This window comes from Choloepus didactylus, chromosome 15 (genome assembly GCF_015220235.1).
Source record: "Choloepus didactylus isolate mChoDid1 chromosome 15, mChoDid1.pri, whole genome shotgun sequence".
Taxonomy (NCBI): domain Eukaryota; kingdom Metazoa; phylum Chordata; class Mammalia; order Pilosa; family Megalonychidae; genus Choloepus; species Choloepus didactylus.
This window is the reverse complement of record NC_051321.1, coordinates 88,343,548-88,363,500: the sequence shown is the minus strand read 5'-3', so window position 1 is coordinate 88,363,500 and position 19,953 is coordinate 88,343,548. Positions and strand designations below refer to the sequence as shown.

General features: G+C 38.6%; 1 protein-coding gene across 9 annotated transcripts; it reads right to left on the bottom strand.

Moving 5' to 3' along the window:
• Positions 1-34: 34 nt before the first annotated feature.
• Positions 35-19,578, bottom strand: ZNF248 (zinc finger protein 248). Of its 9 annotated transcripts, XM_037803789.1 has the most exons (7): positions 19,482-19,578; positions 18,675-18,747; positions 17,893-17,994; positions 17,758-17,799; positions 6,845-6,971; positions 6,452-6,547; positions 35-2,308 (listed from the first exon to the last, which is right to left on the bottom strand). In XM_037803789.1, the coding sequence occupies exons 4-7, from the start codon at positions 17,770-17,772 to the stop codon at positions 810-812; spliced, it is 1,737 nt and encodes a 578-aa protein (XP_037659717.1). In that variant the 5' UTR covers positions 17,773-17,799; positions 17,893-17,994; positions 18,675-18,747; positions 19,482-19,578; the 3' UTR covers positions 35-809. The 9 variants fall into 9 exon arrangements, with proteins under 9 accessions (XP_037659717.1, XP_037659718.1, XP_037659719.1 ...); XM_037803790.1 differs by lacking the exon at positions 17,893-17,994; XM_037803791.1 differs by lacking the exons at positions 17,893-17,994; positions 19,482-19,578 and adding an exon at positions 19,116-19,131.
• Positions 19,579-19,953: the final 375 nt, after the last annotated feature.

Sequence of the window (19,953 nt, the reverse complement as noted above, 5' to 3'; positions counted from 1 at the left end):
AAAGGGCACACACAATAGTAAAACTAGGAAGTGATGAGTTTTAAGTATTTATTACCTTTGTTTTTAATATAATTTATGGGCTTACATGATTTAATCTTTAATAATGACATTTAACAAGAAGCTCACAAAATTCCCAAAAATTTAAGTCAGTACTTGCAAGCCAGTATGAGCTGATTCTAGCACACCACTGTGTGCATATTTACATACACACACATAAACATATATATATATATAAATAATTATGACACATTATAAAGATTGGTAGTATTTAGTGTGGAAGACATTAATTTATATCATAATAGTTACTAAGCTAAAGGTTCATATTTTCTCCTTACAACCATGTTGGGCTCCAATAACATACCCCAAATTTGTTATATTAGCATACTCACATAATACCTACAAACATCAGGGATTCTTCATCTGTAATTATGCTGTCATTCAACATTTTTTAAGAGTCAGATTCCACTGTGAATATGGGTACAAATGAATATTGTCCATTGTAGTTACAGTAAGATTTTGGTATCACATCTGGAACATGACACTATACAATATAAATTGTAGATAAAGATTTTTACCACATTTCTTAAATGAATACTATCCCCTTGGGACAAATTTTCTGATGAAAAGTTTTAATTTTTCTTGAAACCTTTCACATATTCAAGACATTTATAAGGTTTTATCCTAGTACCAGTTATCTGAAGTCCAATGAGATGTCATTTTTTGGTAAATTGTGGCGTTCTTTGGGTTTCTCTAATTTCATTTTTTAAATTGTGAAACAAATTTGACAGGTGGAAAAGGCTTCTGAACATTCAGGACATTGAGAGGGCTTTCACCCTTGTGTGAATTCTCTGATGTTTAGTTAATACTGACCTCTGGCTAAAGGTTTTCCCACATACATTACATTCATAGGGTTTCTCCCCTGTGTGAGTTCTCTGATGTTTGGTGAGAGCTGATTTTTCACAGAAGGTTTTCCCACATTCATTACATTTATACGGTTTCTCTCCTGTGTGAGTTCTTTGATGTACAATAAGGTTTGACTTCACACAGAAGGATTTCCCACATTCATTACATATAAAGGGTTTCTCCCCTGTGTGCGTTCTCTGATGTACAGTTAGCGCTGACCTGTGACAGAAGGATTTCCCACATGCATTACATTCATAGGGTTTTTCCCCTGTATGTGTTCTTTGATGTTCAGTGAGGTTTGACTTCACACAGAATGTTTTTCCACACTGTTTACATTCATAGGGTTTTTCCCCTGTATGTGTTCGCTGATGGTTGGTAAGGTGTGGTTTCTGGCAAAAGGATTTCCCGCATTCGGTACATTCATAGGGTTTCTCTCCTGTGTGTGTTCTCTGATGCTGAGTGAGGTTTGATTTCTCCCAAAATGTTTTCCCACATTCACCACATTCAAAGGTTTTTTCTCCTGAGTGACCTCTCCGAAGTTGGGTGAGATGTGATTTTTTGCTGAAATTATTCCCATTTTCACTGTACTCATAGGGTTTTCCCCCCATGTGTTCTATCTGATGTTTAAAGTGGGTTGACTTTTCCCAAGTTTTGTCACTTACTTTATATTCATGGTGAATCTTTCTTGAGTAAGCTCCCTGATGGATAATGAAAGTTGAATTGTCACAGAAGATTTCACCATATCCATTATATCCATAAGGATTCACTCCTGTGAGAGGTCTCTGGTGTCCAAATCTTAAATCCAGATAGAAGGGCTTCCCACAGATATTGCATTCAAATGGCTCCATATCCAAATGAGTTCTCTGAGAAATACTGAACTTTAAATTTGGGTTGAAGGCTCTTCCACATTCATTATGTTTAGAGAGAGTCTCTCCTATCTGAGATTTCTTATTTTTAAAACAGGCTGTCTCCTCATGGAAGCCTTTCCCATTTTCATTATACTCAAAAGGTTGGTCAAAAATTGGCTGAGTGAGACCCCTGCTATGATTGAGGACATTTCTTTTTTGATTATATTTGTAAGATTTCTCTCCAGTAGGAATTTTCTCATGTCTAATATCAAGGAGCAATTTCTGACATATATTGAACTCATCGGGCTTCTTTCCTGAATAGTTCTTCTTATTTATAATTAAGTCTGAAATATTTCTCAAACTCATTTCACATGAATCACATATTTTATAGGAATTATTTCTTGAGGGAACAGGGTCAGTGCCCAGAGTGAAAGCTTTCCCTACTCTATTACCACTCTCTATATTTAATGTTTTGTTGTTGGTGAATACAAGTTGCCAAAAATGTTCATCTTGATTTTCCTGGTTGTTCTCTATCAGGTCATCAACTTTCCAGTCTTCTACAAATTAGAAAAATAACCACACCTTAAGAATCTTAATATATTGCTCATAGAATTGAACTTTTATACAAATGCCCTAATACACAGTTGACTCTTGTTTTAGGCTGAATTTACTGGTATGAATTGAATCCAAGTATGTATTTCCTCTACCCCCCAGGTATAAGTAAAATAACAAGTAAAAAAATATGCTGCAGTGGAAACAGGGAGAGGTAACTGGAAAGGACCACATAAACATTTAATACTTTATAAATATAACCTCCAAAACAGAAGAGAAAAAGTTGGAAAATAAAATTTAAAGCCTAGGGAACTGAAGAGTTGCCGATTCAGATATAGGGAAACTCAAGAGATAATGGGGTGAGTACAACAGAGACAAGGAACACTGAATAAAGTGACAGTGAAGTTTAGTAGAAAAGTAGTTTCAGAGCATGAATTATGTTTGATGGAGGCAGAGCAGAATTTAGTCCTAACTGCTTCACACACAGATTACTGAGGTAGGATATCCACTAGAGTACATCATTCTTTTCCATTCTAACTATGAACATCAAGTTCTAAAAACATCAACTTCCTCAGGTTCAAAAGAATAGTCCCATAGCTTAGAATCTTTGTTTCCTTGGAATTTAAATCACAAGGAACAATTTAAAAAAAAAATAAGCTGTAGGACCATAGAAGCAGGCTAAAGATGAAATAAACTCAAGACATGGTGAACAGGAGATGGAGATTTTCTAAGAGTTGCTGATTCAAAGAGCAGAAAATTCACAGAGAATTGGACATATGCAATAAGCAAGTATTTTTACAAGGAAAGAGTGTGTTTAAGAAACACATTAGGGGAAGAATTAGGTTTGGTGGAGACAGATCATGATTTAGGTCCTTATCTTCTTGTATCTTGATTACTGTGGTAGGATCTTCACAAATATTCATGCTTCTATGACCCACCCCCTTTCTTTTTTCCCACTTGATGTATTAACATCAAAGTAAATGTCTAAAAGCACCTGTTTCTTCATGTTTTAAGAGACACTGCTTTATTCCAGATTCTAACTCTCCATCTAGCTGGGATTCACAAGAACACAAATGTGCAAGGAGAAACACAAAATAGGTGAGGGGTAGGCTATCCTTGCAAAGCAACTGTTAAAGAATCCGTACTAACCATCAAATCATATATTTCTTCACTTCAATTTGCTGAGTTACTTTTCCCTAAAATAATTTTGTTCCTGATCCTTAATTCTGTTTTATACATAGGTTTCCTCATCTATGACTTTTATTTATATGTGAGACGGGAGACCCGTAAGAGTCATATTTCTTCAGTAAATTTTATCATAAAAATTCTTGGCTATACTTCACTGTTTCTACCCAATAAAACAATGCTAATCACATGTTAAAATATCTGTGACAGCCCTGAGCCCACTGCCCCAAGGACTGACAGATAAAATTTATTATTCTGACAAAAACAAATCAAAACAAAAGCAAACCAACAAACCTTTGCACCAACTGGATACACACTCAGTGTTCAAGCCACAATTCCACACATTCATTAAAAATTATCATCTGTGCAGCTCTAACTAGGTTTTAGGCTCCCATGCCAAACAGCATGCCCTCATCCCCAACTATGTACACTTCAGCCCTGGCTCTACTAGGAACCCAAACATCCTTCAGTGAAATGCTAACTTTTTAATTAAAAAAAAAAAAAGTGCAAAAATGAATAACAATAAAAGAACAAAAGCCATCCCTACCATTTTAAACAAAACATATCTCTACCATTTTAAAGCTCCATTTATTACAACCTTTACAATTTATTGTCTGTATTTAAGTATCTGGAAAAGACATTTAAGTATCTGGAAAAGGCAAAGTAAGCAAGAATGAAAGTTACAGGTAAAAGAGAAAACATTTATAAATAAAACTTCCGGTATAGGGTAGTATGGGATTTAGCATAAAGTTCTGGAGAACAGAAAAAAAGCAATTTAGACAGGTAGAATATGACCATATTGTGATAGTGAATGAAAGGGGATTTAATGATCATTTAATAAATGATAATAATGAGTGACTGAAGGTTATTTTGTCAGGCAAGTGAAGGATAAATTGCATGTTCTGGGTTAAAAAAAAAGAAACGATTTAGATCAAACAAGGAATGAGACAACACAGACACAGTTCTGGTTTTGGGTAATATCTGTGAAAAGTGACAATGTGATATGTAGAAGATGGTTTAGAAAGCAAAATAACAGGAATGTGAAGAGAGCAGTGAGAGGGAAAAACAAGTTTGGAAGATACACAAGTGACCCAGGGCTGCCATTTGTGGGAGCAGTAGGATGGCAGAACACTCCTCATTTGACCCCTGGACACCAGGCGCTCTGGTTTTCCGGTAGCTCAGACTGCTCCTTCTCAGTCTCCTTGAATGAAGGGATTTAATGGCTTTACATGCCTTCTAAAAGTGATATTGTCCCAGGACTACTTCTCTTACTTACACTCAAGCACTCTCTAGAAAAGGGGCTGGCAAACTGTAACTGCAAGGCAAACCGTCCTTGAGCTAGGATGGTTTTTACATTTTTTAAGGGAGGGAAGAAGACAACAAGAGGGAAGAGGCAGGAGGAAGGAGGAAGGTGAGAGGAGGGAAGAGGACAAGAAAGAGGAGGAGGAGGTGGCAGAAGAAGAAAAAGCAGCAGCAGCAGCAGCAGCATTAGAAGCAGCAACGTTAGCAACCAAAACCATACGTGGCCCTAAAATATTTATGACCTGGTATTTTACAAGCTTGCCGACCTCTGTTCTAGAAGATCCCGTCTAGCCCCTTGCCCTCAACACCATCTGAAGTTGATGCCTGTCAAGGGGATACTTCCAGTTCCAGCCTCAATCCTGTACTCCGTACCCGTATATCCAAATGCCTATTCAATTTGCAAACTAAATTCTAACAGTTACGGCAAACATCTTGTGTTCAAAATTAAGTTGTTAGTAAGTCCTCTATAATTTCTTCCCCCTAATTTTATCAAACTCAGTAAATGGCAACCTTATTTATCCAGTTTCTTGAGAAAAAAATCTTCAGTCACATTTGACTCTTCTCTTTCTCTCACACTCTATCCAACCCAGTAACAAATCCTCTTGGCCTCATCTTCAAGATAGATGTACAATCCCTCCACTTCTCATCACATCCACCACTTCCAAATTAGCCGTGGCCACCATCTTCTCTCCTCCAGAGTAGGCAATAGTCTCCTAACTGGTACTTCTTTTCTGCTCATGTCCAACCACCACCCACCCTCCACAGTATGGTCACTGCACAAAAGTCAGAGATCTTTTTAAACGGTAAATCACATCTGATGACATGGTGATTTGACTTAGAGAAACCAAGGGTTTTTCACATCACTCAAAATAAAATTAATGTAACTACCATGACATGCTACTTGTTATGACATTGCCTCCTACCAACTTCCCCCTCGCCTCCAGCCACAATGGCCTCCTTGCCATTCTTCGAGCTAAGAACACACGGTGCTGAGAGGTTCAGCACCTGACGTTCCCTCTGCCTGGAATACTCCGAGTCCACACTGCTCACACTCGCATTGTACTCAAGTTTCAGCTCTAACGTTCACCTCATCAAAGACGCTTTCTCTGATCTTCTTGCCAAAGTAGCACATGACATGTCCTTTTCCCTTGCTTCGGTGTTTTTCACAGTATTACCACCACCCAACATACAGTGTGTGTATGTTTTCTTGTCTTTCATGGTAATAATGTACTCCATGAGAACAGGGATGTTATTCTGTTAATTACCTGAAACATAACTGGGTCATAGTGAGTGTGTGTGTTACATACTTATTGAACGAGTAGGTGAAAGTATTTTATGAATTAATGTCAGCCAACAAAAGGTGTCCAAAGACAATGAAGGGAAGGTGAATAATTTTAATGGGTAGAGAAAGTAATCAAGAAACAATATCTAAGATAAAGCAGATTGGGTTTGGATTATGAGGACAGGTGAGTGAAAGTGACATATGGAGGAGTGATTTAGGTAACTGAGGGATGTGGGTCAGCTTTTCTTGGTCACTTCCAAAGGTCTAGGGCTCAAAAAAGAAATTCCTTAAAAATATCCCAAAAATGGCAAACCCTAAACCAGAGGCCTGGGATCTAATTTCCTTGGGCTTTCGTCTACCTGTGACCTCACTAACTCACCTGGGTAGTGCTGTCTTGGGAATCCCTCCTCTAACATCCAGGGCTCTTCTCCTTGCTCTATCTTGAAAATCACCTCTGGTTTAGTAATGCAATAACCTGTTAAAGAAAATAATTCAGGACTGGCGTTAAACAGCTAGGCTTCAGGGACTCTGAAAAAATGATGAAGAAAGATACAGCTTTACTAGCTGTCCAAGGAAGGTGCCCAAATGGACCAATCCCTGGGGAGGTAAGAACACAGCAACCATTCTTTACAGTAGTTAAAAAGGATCACTCATCTCAGAGCCCTGACTCTCAAGCTTCAAATGAGAAAATTCTACAGGGAGTTCATATGTTTCAGCAACTAAGAAATGCATGCTACTGACAGAAGTAAAAAAAAACAAAAAAAATTCTTACCTACTGAGATGAGGTGGCTATAATTTTCTAGGGTCACATCTCTGTATAGGATCTTCTGAGCAGGGTCCAGTAGATACCACTCTTCCTGGGAGAAGTCCACGCACACATCCTTGAATGACACTTGTTCCTGTAACAGATATTCCTTTTCTATATGAACTGGTTACAACTAGATGATGTGGGCAAGATTTAAAAGAACTAAACTCCTGAGAATTTACTGGAAATTGATATACAGGATGCCTACTATATACCTTGATTTTTGTTACACCTCATAAAATATCTTATACAAATTGAGTTTCCACTAAGAGCCTGGAACTCTCCTAGGTGCTGGGAATACTACTGATGAAAACAGAAACAAATAAAACAAATATGGTTACCTGTTCTCAAAGCACTTATGCCCTGATAAAGATGACATACATATTAATACTTACTAAAATAAGACACTGTAGGAGCTAGCAACATGTACAAAGCAGACTTGAGTTACAAAGGAAAAGAAGTTAACTTACTCTAAGGAAGTAAAACTTTCAGTTCTTAAAATGAATAATGGGAATTAAATGAATATGGAGCAAACTCCTACCAAGCTTGGCCATGACTGGATTCAAATGACCAGCCCTCTATTCTACCAACGCAGACAAGAAAAGAAGAATCCTCTCTGCTGGAAGAGATCACTTTCTGGAGCCTCTATTGGATTTTTGTTTGTTTGTTTTTTACATGATGTCTGACATCCAATAAAAAATTTCTTGGTATCCAAAGAGACAGGGACCAAGGGAAAATAAATAAAAGTAGACCCAAAGGTGACACAGATATTGGAATTAACAACAAAAACTTTAAAAATGAATTATGATTAATATGTCCAATAAAACAGAAGAAAAGAACAAATACAAATGAAAAGATTGGAGAAGTTCAACAGATACGGGGTAGGTATGTTATGCAGAAAAGGGTTAACAAACCATACCTTTGAAAGGGCTGTGACTTGGGTTTCAAGAAATGGACCAATTCCTTAAAAGACAAAACTATCAAATTTAGACAAGCAAAATAGATAACATGACTGGACCTATATCTATTCAAAAAATTGAATCAATAATTAATAGTCTTGCAAAAGAGAAAGCACCAAGCCAAGATGAGTCTACCGATGAATTCTACTAACGCTTAAGGAACTCAAGTAATACCAATTTTCTAAAATCTATTCTAGTAAAGAGAAGCAAGGGAACAATTCCTAACTTATTGTACGAGGCCAGCATTACACTAATACCAAGACCAGATAAAGACATTATGAGAAAACTAAAAACCAGTATCTCTTAAGAACACAGCCGAAAAATCCTCAAAAAAAAAAAAAAAAAAAAAAATTAACAAATCAAATCCAAAAATGTGTTAAAAGAATCATAAACTATGTCCAAGTGGGATTTACTCCAGATATGCAAGGCTGGGTCAATGTTAAAAAAAAAAAAAAAAATCATTTAATGTAATATACTCCATCAACAAGCCAAAGAAGAAAAATCACATAATCATATCAATTGACGAGAAAAAGCAGTTAATAAAATCCAACAGCCATTTATGATTAAAAACTCTTAGTAAATGAGGAATAAAGAGGAACTTCTTTAATTTGATCAAGAACATCTACAAAAACTTTACACCTAACATTAAACTTAATGGCAAGAGACTGGACACTTTCCCTCTGCTATCAGGAGCAAGACAAAGACACCCTCTCTCACTACTCCTATTCAACAATGTACTAGAAATCCTAGCTAGTGCAATAAGACAAGAAAAAGAAAGAAAAGGTTTACAATTGGAAAGGAAGAAATAAAATTGTCTTTATTGGAAGCTGACTGTGGTTTGGATGTGTTATGTCTCCCAAAATGCCATTATTTTTTATGTAATCTTATGGAGGCAGAGGTATTAGTGTCGATTAGGTTAGAACCTATTGGTTCAGTGTTTCCATGGAGATGTGACTCAATCAATTGTGGGCAAGACCTTTCATTGGATTATGTCTATGTAGGTGGCTGCCCCACCCATTCAGGGTGGGTCTTTATTGGATCAACTGGAGTACTTTAAAAAGAGCCACACAGGCCCAGATGCAGAGGAGCTGTGAGTGACATTTTGGAGAGCAACTGAGGGTGACATTTTGAAGAGGAGCTGCAGCTAAGAGAGGACGAAATGCTCCAAGAGCAACATTTTGGAGAACGCCATTTTGAAACACAACCTGGGAGCAAGTGGACGCCAGCCACGTGACTTCCAAGCTAACAGAGGTTTTCTGTACGCCAGTGGCCTTTCTCCAGTGAAGGTACCTGTTGTTGATGCCTTACCTTGGACACTTTATGGCCTTAAGACTGTAACGTTGTAACCAAATAAACTCCCTTTATAAAAGTCAATCCATTTCTGGTGTTTTGCATAACAGCAGCATTAGCAAACCGGAACAATGACATTATTATCTATGTAGAAAACCCAAAAGAATCTACCCAAAACTCCTGCAACTAATAAGCAATTATAGCAAGGTCAAAGGATTCAGGGTCAATATAAAAAAGTCAACTGATTTCCTACATACTAGAACAAACAATTGGAATTTCAAAATGTGAAATGGAAAACAAAACATTTACTGTAGGACCCAAAAAAATGATGCTTTTAGGTATAAATCTAACACAATATGTATGGGAAAATACCTAAAACCACAAAACACTGATGGAAGAAATCAATGAAGATCTAAGTAAATGGAGAGATACCCTTGTGTTCTTTGACTGGAAGACTCAAAACTGTTAAGATGTCAATGCTTAACTTAATCTATAAATTCAATGCAATCCCAAGCAAAATCCCAGCTAACTATGTGGCAGATATCAACAAACTGATTCTGTGCAAGTTTGAACGTATTATGTCCCCCAAAATGCCATTATCTTTGATGAAATCTTATGTGGGCAGACGTATTAGTGTTGATTAGATTGTAATTCCTTGATTATTTCCATGGAGATGTGGCCCTGCCCATCCAGCGTGGGCCTTGATTAGTTTACTGGAGCACTAGATAAGCTCAGACAGAAGGAGCAAGCTTGCTACAGCCAAGAGGGACATTCTGAAGAATGCCCAGGAACTGAGAGAGGAGCTGCAGATGAGAGACAGTTCGAAGATGGCATTTGAAAGCAGACTTTTGCTCCAGAGAAGCTAAGAGAGGACAAATGCCCTAATCAGAATTATCACCTACAGTTGGATGGGTCACATCTCCATGGAAATAATCAAGGAATTACAATCTAATCAGCACTAATACATCTGCCCACATAAGATTTCATCAAAGATAATGGCATTTTGGGAGACAAGAGTAACTAAGAGTGACATTTTTGAGGAGCTGCAGCCTAGAGAGGAACATCCTGGGAGAAAGCCATTTTGAAACCAGAACTCTGGGTCAGACACCAGCCACGTGCCTTCCCAGCTAACAGAGGTTTTCTGGATGCCACTGGCCATCCTCCAGTGAAGGTACTACTTACCTTGGGCACTTTATGGACTTAAGACTCTAACTTTGTCATCAAATAAACCCTATTTATAAAAGCCAATCCATTTCTGGTATTTTGCTTAATGGCAGCATTAGCAAACCAAACCGATTCCAAAACTTATATGGACGGGTAAAGACCTAGAATAGCAACATATTATGGAAGAAGAACAAAGTTAGAGGACTCACACCACTTGATGCTGCGTTATTGGTGAAAGAATAGACACATAAATCAGTGGAACAGAATAAAGCCCAGGAACAGACCCACAAAAATATATTTAACTGATTTTTGACAAAGGTGCAAAGGCAAATGAATGGAGAAATCATAGTCTTTTTAACAAATAGTGCTGAAACAACTGGTCATCCACATACAAAAAAATGAACCTGGTCACAGATCTTATACCTTACACAAATGTGAATGCAAAATGGATCACAGGCTTAAGTGTAAAATGCAAAACTATAAAACTTCCAGAAAAAAACACAGGAGATTGAAATACATCAAATAATAGAACAGCCAGAAGTTCATTACAATATTAAAAAAAATGCATTGTTCACCTTTAGAGGATGCTAAGGAAACAAGCTGCTCTTTGAAAGACTGTTAAAATAAAAAGAAAGGATCCAGCATTTATACTTCTCCTCCTACACTAATTATACTTTAGGATAATCAAATAATTAACAGGAAGTTGCTCTTAATAGAAGTATTTCAGCTAATAAATGAAATAGGAATCATAGAATTAGAACATCACCATTTTGTAATTTCTAATAAATTAACAAATCTAGACAGTAACCATCAATGGCTTGCTCACCAGACAAAATTACAATCAGACCTTAACCTGCTCCTGTGGAAGTACATGCTACGACCTTTGAAGAATTTGTACCAAAACCTGAGCCTCAAGCAGGATGAAGCCTCTCTGTCCAACCATTTACAGGAAACACAGAGATCACAGAAACGGGTTAAACACCACCACAGGGACAAAACCAGCAAAACTGAAGATGTGAGAAAGTCTGTGAGATAAAGACTTGGTTCCTTCAGCAAATAAACCGTACATAAAAAAGATAGGGGGATGGATCATATAGCACACAGAGACTTAAAAGACATTTCAACCCCAGAAAAAAATATACAGAAGGGAGATAAAGCAAATAAGGCAAAACATTAAGAACTGCTTAATCTAGATAAAAATTATACAGGTGTTATAGCTGTTACTTCGGATTTGCTTCAAAATAATCTTGGCAGGAATGGATGAGGTTACAATGAAACAAAATTGACTATAAGTATGATAACTGGTGAGGCTGAGGATGGGTATGGGGTTAATAGACTATTGTCTAACTTTTGTATATGTTTACAATTTTCCAGAAAAGCTACAAGAAGAACTGATATTTCTAGTCCAAGATACATATTTATCTCCAGTAACTTCAAAAATATTTGTGAGTAAACATAAGCAATAAACATATAATTCCAGCAGAAGACAGGGAATGGGCCTCTCAGCACAAAAGACATTTTGAATAATGTCTGAAAGATACAGAATAGAGAAGATTAAACATAAGAAATCAGAGGCAGGATGTTCATTTCAAGCACAGCAATGTGCCTGGAGATCTTCCTAGGTTCTGGTGGGAGGCTGCTGCTCTTCTTCATTTTATTTCCTCACCAGTTCACGTTCAAGCCTTGTATCAGTCCATCCATTGAGAGACTGGACAAGTTTCTCATTGGCTGACTGAATTCATATTATGTTATCTATCTGTACTGATCAAACTATTTTTTCACTTTTAAATATGAATGGAAAATGGAAAACAAAGACTTACAAGGTATTTGAGGAAAACTGGTAGCATCAAAGATAAGCACCAAGATGACTAGATGTGAATGCTAAGAAATTAAAATCAATACAATAGAAGAAAAAAATTAAATCTAATAACCTCAAATATATTTTTAAGAATATCATTTCCAATAAACTGAGAATAGATTTCCATAAGCGCATCAGAGAACAAGAAAGAACACCAGGAAATTAAAACCAAGTTGCTGAATTGTAAAAATTAATTTTTTTTTCTCAGAAAGGACCTTAAGAAGGCTTGGAAATAGAATGGACATGGAAGGTAAAACAATGCAAATCTCCTAAAACATTACAAAGAGAAATGGAAATGAAGGCAAATTATGAAACACGGAAGGTACATTCAGAAGATGCAACATCATTCCAGAAGGAATTCTGAAGAGAACACAGAGATTTGAGAAAAAGACAACACAAAAAGTAATTATAAGGATAATAATTAAACAAGATGTCCCTGATCTAAAGAAGTTTGTGAACTGCAATAATAAAATATAACCTTCAAAACACCAGTACAAACAAGCAAACAAAGCAAAACACGCTGACCCTGAAGGCATGCAAAACAAGCTGGCACCTGACTTTCCATCTGCAGAACCAAACTAAGCAACAATGGAGAAGCAGCTGCAATATCTGGGATGATGGAGATGTCAATGAACAGGCAAAATCTCAATTGGGAGAAGCCATTCAGACAGGCCAAGTCCCAGACAGGACACCACCCTTACACTCCACCAAAGTGGCAATAACAACATCTACACTTAAAAAAAATAAATGAATTTAAGAAGTGGAATATATGACATACAAGCAAAGGTGGTAACAAATGTCAAGAGACCAGTGTAAACTGGCTTCTGGGAAAGCCACAGCAGATGACGGTGGGAATTTAAATGCATATCTTCAAAATAATGTGAAAGAGAAGTGCTCATGTAGCTCAGAAAACAAGTTATATGGGCTTCGGCTAGTTTTAAAGCATATGTAAACTAAGTTTTTATATCCAATTACATAGCTAAGCTTCACTGAAATATCAGATGTGGCACTACTACTCTTAACCAGCTAAAACAAGACATTAAACTCTACCAATAAGCAAGCTGAAATGACGTAATACAGTAAGCAATGGCTAAGAAAACACATCAAGGTCATTTCCTTCTGCCCTAAATGCCCAGCCAAGAGAACTGCAAACTCCCTTTAAATAGTTCTCACATTCTAAGGGGACAGCTTCAAATACAGAAACTCTCTTAGAGCAGAGTTTGCAACTCAATAAGACTCAGTAAGGCATAGAACAGTCACAAACAGATGCTGAGTGAACAACTGACTGAATTAAGTAAGAATGCTAAGTTTAGGGAAAGGAAGATATTTGCTTACAAAAACAGCTGAGCCAGTCATTAAATATCTTACTCCTTAAAATCAGTTTCCTGCACCCAGGGAAGTGAATCTCCCTGGCAACGTGGAATATGACTCCCGGGGAGGAATGTAGACCCGGCATCGTGGGATGGAGAACATCTTCTTGACCAAAAGGGGGATGTGAAAGGAAATGAAATAAGCTTCAGTGGCAGAGAGATTCCAAAACGAGCTGAGAGATCACTCTGGTGGGCACTCTTACGCACACTTTAGACAACCTTTTTTAGGTTCTAAAGAATTGGGGTAGCTGGTGGTGGATACCTGAAACTATTAAACTACAACCCAGAACCCATGAATCTCGAAGACAGTTGTATAAAAATGTAGCTTATGAGGGGTGACAATGGGATTGGGAATGCCATAAGGACCAAACTCCACTTTGTCTAGTTTATGGATGGATGTGTAGAAAAGTAGGGGAAGGAAACAAACAGACAAAGGTACCCAGTGTTCTTTTTAACTTCAATTGCTCTTTTTCACTCTAATTATTATTCTTGTTATTTTTGTGTGTGTGCTAATGAAGGTGTCAGGGATTGATTTAGGTGATGAATGTACAACTATGTAATGATACTGTAAACAATCGAAAGTACAATTTGTTTTGTATGACTGCGTGGTATGTGAATATATCTCAATAAAATGATGATTAAAAAAAAAAAAAAAAAAGAAACCATACAAAACAGAAAAAAAAAAAAAAAAAAAAAATAGTTTCCTGGATGCAATTCCTATCAAAATCCCAGCAAAGTTTTCTACAAAAATAGACAAGCTAATTCTAAAATTTATATGGAAGGCACAGGCCCTATGAATACCTATAGCAATCTTGAAAATGAAGAATAAAGTGGGAGGAGTCTCTACCCAATATTAAGGCTTACTATATAGCCGCAGTTATTAAGACAGAGTCATTCTGGCAGAAGGACAGACACACAGATTAAGGAGACAAAATAGAGAATCCAAAAATAGACTCACACAAATATGCCCAGATGATTTTTGACAGTTCAGTGGGGGAAGAATAGCTTTTCAACAGATAATGCTGGAAAAATTGGACATTTACAGGCAAAAAATGTACCTTGATTTCACACCTTAAACAGAAATTAATTCAAATCAAGAATGAAAATGTGAAACATAAAACTATAAAACTTTTAGGAAAAAACACAGGAGAAAATCTGCAGGATCTAGAGCTAGATGAACAATTCTTAAGACTTAATACAAAAGCACAATCCACAACAGGAAAAACTGATAAATTTGACCCTGAAATTAAAAACTTTTATTTTGCAAAAGATGCTGGGAAGAAGATGAAAAGGCAAGTTAAAGACTAAGAAAAAATATTTTCAAACCACATAGCTGACAAAGGACTACTATGTAGAATATACAAAGAACTTTCAAAGCTCAACAGTAATAAAACAATCCCATTAGAAAACGGGCAAAAGACATGAAGAAACATTTAAAAGGAGAGTAGACAAACAGCAAATACACACTTGAAAAATAATTTCAAAATCATTAGCCTTTAGAGAAACACATATTAAAACCACAATCACATTGTACTACAAATCTATTAGAATGGCTAAAATAAAAAACATTGATAACACCAAATGATGACAAGGATGCAGAGAAATGGAATCTCTTGTACACTGCTGATTAAATGTAAAATGGTGTGATGCTTTGAAGCCTTATGTACTCCGGAAAAGATCATGTTCTCAATGCTGATCTATTCCTGTGGATGTGGACTCAATGAAATAGGATCTTTTGGTAAGTAGTGTCTTAAGATGTGACCCACCTCATTCAGGGTGGGTCTTAACCCTCTTAATGGAGTCCTTTATAAGGATGAAATCCAGAGAGAAACACAGAGAAGCTGAGAGAGAAAAGCCAGAGAAGTTGAAAGATGGAGCAGCAAGAAGCTGAAAGCAATGAAACCTGGGAGAGAAGAAGCGGTAGATGGTGCCATGTGCCTTCCCATGTGACAGAGGAGCCCTAGATTGCCAGCAGCCTTTCTTCAGAAAGAAGGTATCTCCTGATGATGCCCTTCTTTTCATGGCCTCAGAACTGTAAACTTGTAAATTAATAAATTCCCATTGTAAAAGTCAACCCATTTCTGGTATATTGCATTTCATCAGCTTTAGCAAACCAAAACAAATGGTATATTCATTGCAGAGAGAAAGACAGATACTGTAAAATTGGAAAGAACTTATGTAAATTTGAGTCAGGCCAAATTAGGTGTTTACTTTTAAATATGAATGAAAAACAAAGATTTATGAGGTATCTGAGGAAAACCAATAGCATAAAAGATAAACACCAAGATGTCTAGAAGTGAGTGCTAATAAACCAAAATAAATACAAGAAATAGAAGAGAAACAGTAATTCTACCAATACCCTTGAATACGTTTTTAAGAATATTATTTCCATAAACTGAAACAGACCTAGAGAGGTAAACCTAACATTTGAGGCATCTGTGATTCCAGAAGAAGTGCTGAGTAGAACTGCTGACAGATTCATGTGACAAGGGAAACAAAACCTGGAGTTCAGAGCATAATAAGTTTGGTTTGGGATTCAAAGAGTTGAAGGGTAACCCATATATATCCCAGTCCTAGCAGTTTATTGGATGAAAGTCACCCAGGATGGCTGGCACCCCTACGTGGCTGCCAAAAAATACATAAATGCTCTCTGAAACAAGATACCTGCATCCCAAAACTCAAAGCCCTCAAAGTATCTCTACAATTTTACACATACAATGTCCAGGCCCAAATAAAAAATAACCAGGCATACAAATAAACAAGATTATATAATTGAAAATAAGGAGAAACAACATACAATAGAAAGAGAGAACAAGGGATCTGTTTAATGGAGCTATATACATGGACATTAGATACAGACACAGAACTAAGGGAATAAAAAAATATTCTGGAACTGAATACACGCGAACATTTAAAATTCAATGGGAAAAAAACAATGGATTGGTACACAGGATAATAGGCACAGCTGAAAAATTAACATCTTGAAAGACAGGTATGGAGAATATATTTAGATTCAGGGAAGAAGAGATAAAGGAAGGAAAATAAAGAAAAAAACATAAGAAATATAGGGAAGTGAGAGCTCTAATATGTATAATTGGAGAGCCAGAAAGAAAGTAGAGAATATGTGAAGAAAAAAAATGGCTGACAAGTTTCCCAAACTGACAAAAGACATCATGCCTCAAATGAAAAAGTCCCATAAATTCAGGATAAATACAGAGAAAACCAAACCAAGCCGTATCAAGTAACACCTACTGAAAAGGAGAAATTTTCAAAAAACAGCCTGAGGAAAAAAGATCGATTGTCTTCAAAGGGGCAATAAGACTCTTTAAATTGACTTCTCAAGATAAAAACAATGAAGACCAGATGACACTGTTATGGAATCTCTGAAGTTCTAAAATGGGAACACACACAGACACACACAAAATGCTCAACCCAGAATTCTATATCTAGAAAAAATATCCTTCAGAAGTGAAGAAGAAATACAGATATCTTCCAAAAGCAACAACAAAAAAAGGTTGAGAGAATTTATCACTAAAAGACCTACACTAAAAGATAGAAAAGGTGTTTCCTTGGGCTGAAGGAAAATTATCCCAGATGGAAGAATGGAACTGCTGGAAGAAAGGGAGAACAAAAGAAAGGGCAAACAACTGAGTAAATATTAAGGCCTATTGAGTGCTTAAAGGAATACTAATAATCTCTTGTGGGGTTTAGAAACAAGGAGAAGTAAAACATATGTTGACAACAGCACATAGGGTTGGAGGTGGTGAATGGAATTATATGGTTATAAAGTTCTTGCATATTATGTTAAGCTTCAAATGGATTAAAGATTTAAACATAAAAAACGCATGAAAGTAGTAAAATACATGAATAGATTCTTTATAACCATTAAGCAGGGAAGGATTTTCTAACAGTGCCGCCAAAAGGTATAAAGTCCAAAAGCCATAAAGGAAAAGATTGACAAACTTAACAACATAAATAATCAAATAATTTGCATTGATTTCAAAGTTGTTGTTTGAAAGATAAGAGGAAATTTTACAACTTTGACAATTCTGTAAAATTAAAAGTATTGCACTGAATTTTGCAAACTGCCCTGCTTTTGATTTGCTACTCTAGCTATATGTCCTTTAATGTTTTAATTTTTGCTTAGCTCCACTTTTCCATTTTAAAAATATGCATCCTTATAAACTTCTGAAAACTCACTTTAAAACGAAGTGGGAATAAATACACAGAAAAACTCACCTGGGATTTCTTCATTTTCTGTTCTTCCTGGAGAAGGTAGAGCTGGGGGAGAAGGAAGAAAGAAATCAGAAAACTGGCCAGCCTTGCAGCTCCGGAATTCACCTGCCTACACAGCTCCACACACCAGATACTTACGTGTCCATGTGCACCTCCGAAATATGTTGAACTTAGACATGACACTTTTCACTGAGTGAATGTTAACATTTGTTTCTTATTGATTTATTACCAATTTAGGTTCTGTGACACAAAAATTAGAAACATGAGAGGATGAGTTTAACAACAGTAATCTAAAGGAGGAAACACACTGGCTTTGTCAAAACTGACTTTGTAGGAAAAGAACTCAAGCTATATTGTTTACCTATTTCTTTGCTAATGTTATAAATCCCCTTGAGGGCAGGTAATCCAAGAAACCTCTGAAAAAGACATGAAGGTGTTTGAGGCAAGATTATGGGGGGAAAAAAGTTTGTTCTAGCTAGCTTACAGTTGCTTAAAAGGATCTTTTAATAAGAAATTGACTCCGACCTAATAGGGAGAAAGGGAACCCAGTGGCCCAGGTATCAGCAGATCTGTCTTCTAACCTTGGTTCTGCCACGAACAAATCGTGTGAACTGAACCAGTCACCTTCTCAGACTCAATTTCTTTTCCACCTGCCTCAACTAATCTAATCTAAAAAGGACTTTCCTGTGCTACCACTCCGTGCCTCCATAAGGACAGGAGGGGAGTCAGCTTCTCCAGACGTCACCTGTAGTACGGAAGGGAGAATGAGGGGCGTGGGGGGTTTAGCGAGGGGTGACGGCAGGATCTCCTCAGGTGTGGCTGGTGAGCCTTCCACCCCGACCATGCCCTCGCCAACTCTCCAAAGAGGTGGCCATCCCGTGCAGCCTGTCTCATGCTAACCCCTCTCAGCTCCAGCTCACCTCTCTTCTTAAACTTGTCCCAGACCTCCGACCGTCACACAGCTTTCGATGGCTTCAGCACACCGTGTCATGACTACACACAACCAACAACAAACGAACACATAATAAATAGGAAAGCAAATGGTAACTCGGGATGTGGGAATGTCAGAAGCAGGTAAGGGCTGGTTTCCGTTTTGCAAATGAGGAAACTGAGGTACGGAGGGGGTCTTGACTCGTCCAGGCTCCAGGAGCAGCGGGGCGGTCTTCCTGAGACCCTCCCAGAGGGTCATGAACTGTATTCATAATTAATAAACACCATAGCGGCCCACAACCACCCAAGTCTGCGTCGATTACCGCGGCCTCAGCATTCCCGGGAGGGAAGGCGAGCCCCACCGCGGTCATTTATGGCCGACTCCCCCCTCCCTCCCACGGCGCCCCCGCCCCCGCCGTGCCGCCCCCTACCTGCGGGCCCAGCGCCAGCCACGCCACGCACGCGCCACGCCACGCCCCTCCCCGCAGGCCCACGCGTTGCGCACGCGCACTCCTCTCCGCGGCCTGACAGACGGCTCCGCCGGCTCAGCCGGCTCAGCGCTGGAGCTGAAGGCGCGCGGACCCCTGCCCTCCTGCTCCCGCACCCCATGCCCGGCCCTTTCTGGCTAGAGAGGCGCCGACCCCGCCGTCCTTTCACCCCCGCCGGCGCCGCGGACGCTTAGGTTCCCTGCAGGGTGCGCGGGGCTCCTTCCCACCCCCGGACTCCAGCCACCTCCCGCCCACCCCCCGAGGCGCACGGGGTCCCCCTCGGTCCTCGCCCACCCGTCCGGGGCTCACCAGCCGCTCCCACGCCGCGTGTTCCTGGAGGCCAGGGATTGTCTCCCACGAGGGGCTGGAGGCCGGGCTGAGACCAGCCTGGAGGGGGAAGGCGGGGATGCACATGCGCAGAGGGGCGCGGTGGCGGCGGGGGCGAGACGGGCCTGGGCGCCTGGGGCTGGGCCGGAGGGGCCTCGCTGTCCTCCTCTGTGAAACGGAGCCAGTAACAGTAGTAGCGTTTGCGAGGGGCAAGGGGGTTCTATTGTGAAACGCTTGGAACTCGGGCAGGTACACTTTTGTTTGATACGTTTCTCAAGATTGCATTTCGGGAGCGACACCATTCTCAGAGCTTTAGAAATCCGCTTTTCTTGCTGCCTGGAGTCACTTACGTCAGTTCCCCTGGAGGAGGTGGATCTCCCACCATTGTGATTTTTAGACAGACAACAGAGGAAGAGGTGTGCATGAAATTCAGTAACGAATGTGGAAGATGAGT

What these genes read in the sequence shown, in the direction of transcription:
- ZNF248 (XM_037803789.1), bottom strand. An exon ending in TAGCCACCTCATCTCAGTAG is followed by an intron (nt 6,548 to 6,844) that starts GTAAGAATTTTT and finishes TTTCTTTAACAG; the next exon opens with GTTATTGCATTACTAAACCA. An exon ending in CCCAAGACAGCACTACCCAG is followed by an intron (nt 2,309 to 6,451) that starts GTGAGTTAGTGA and finishes TCTAATTTGTAG; the next exon opens with AAGACTGGAAAGTTGATGAC.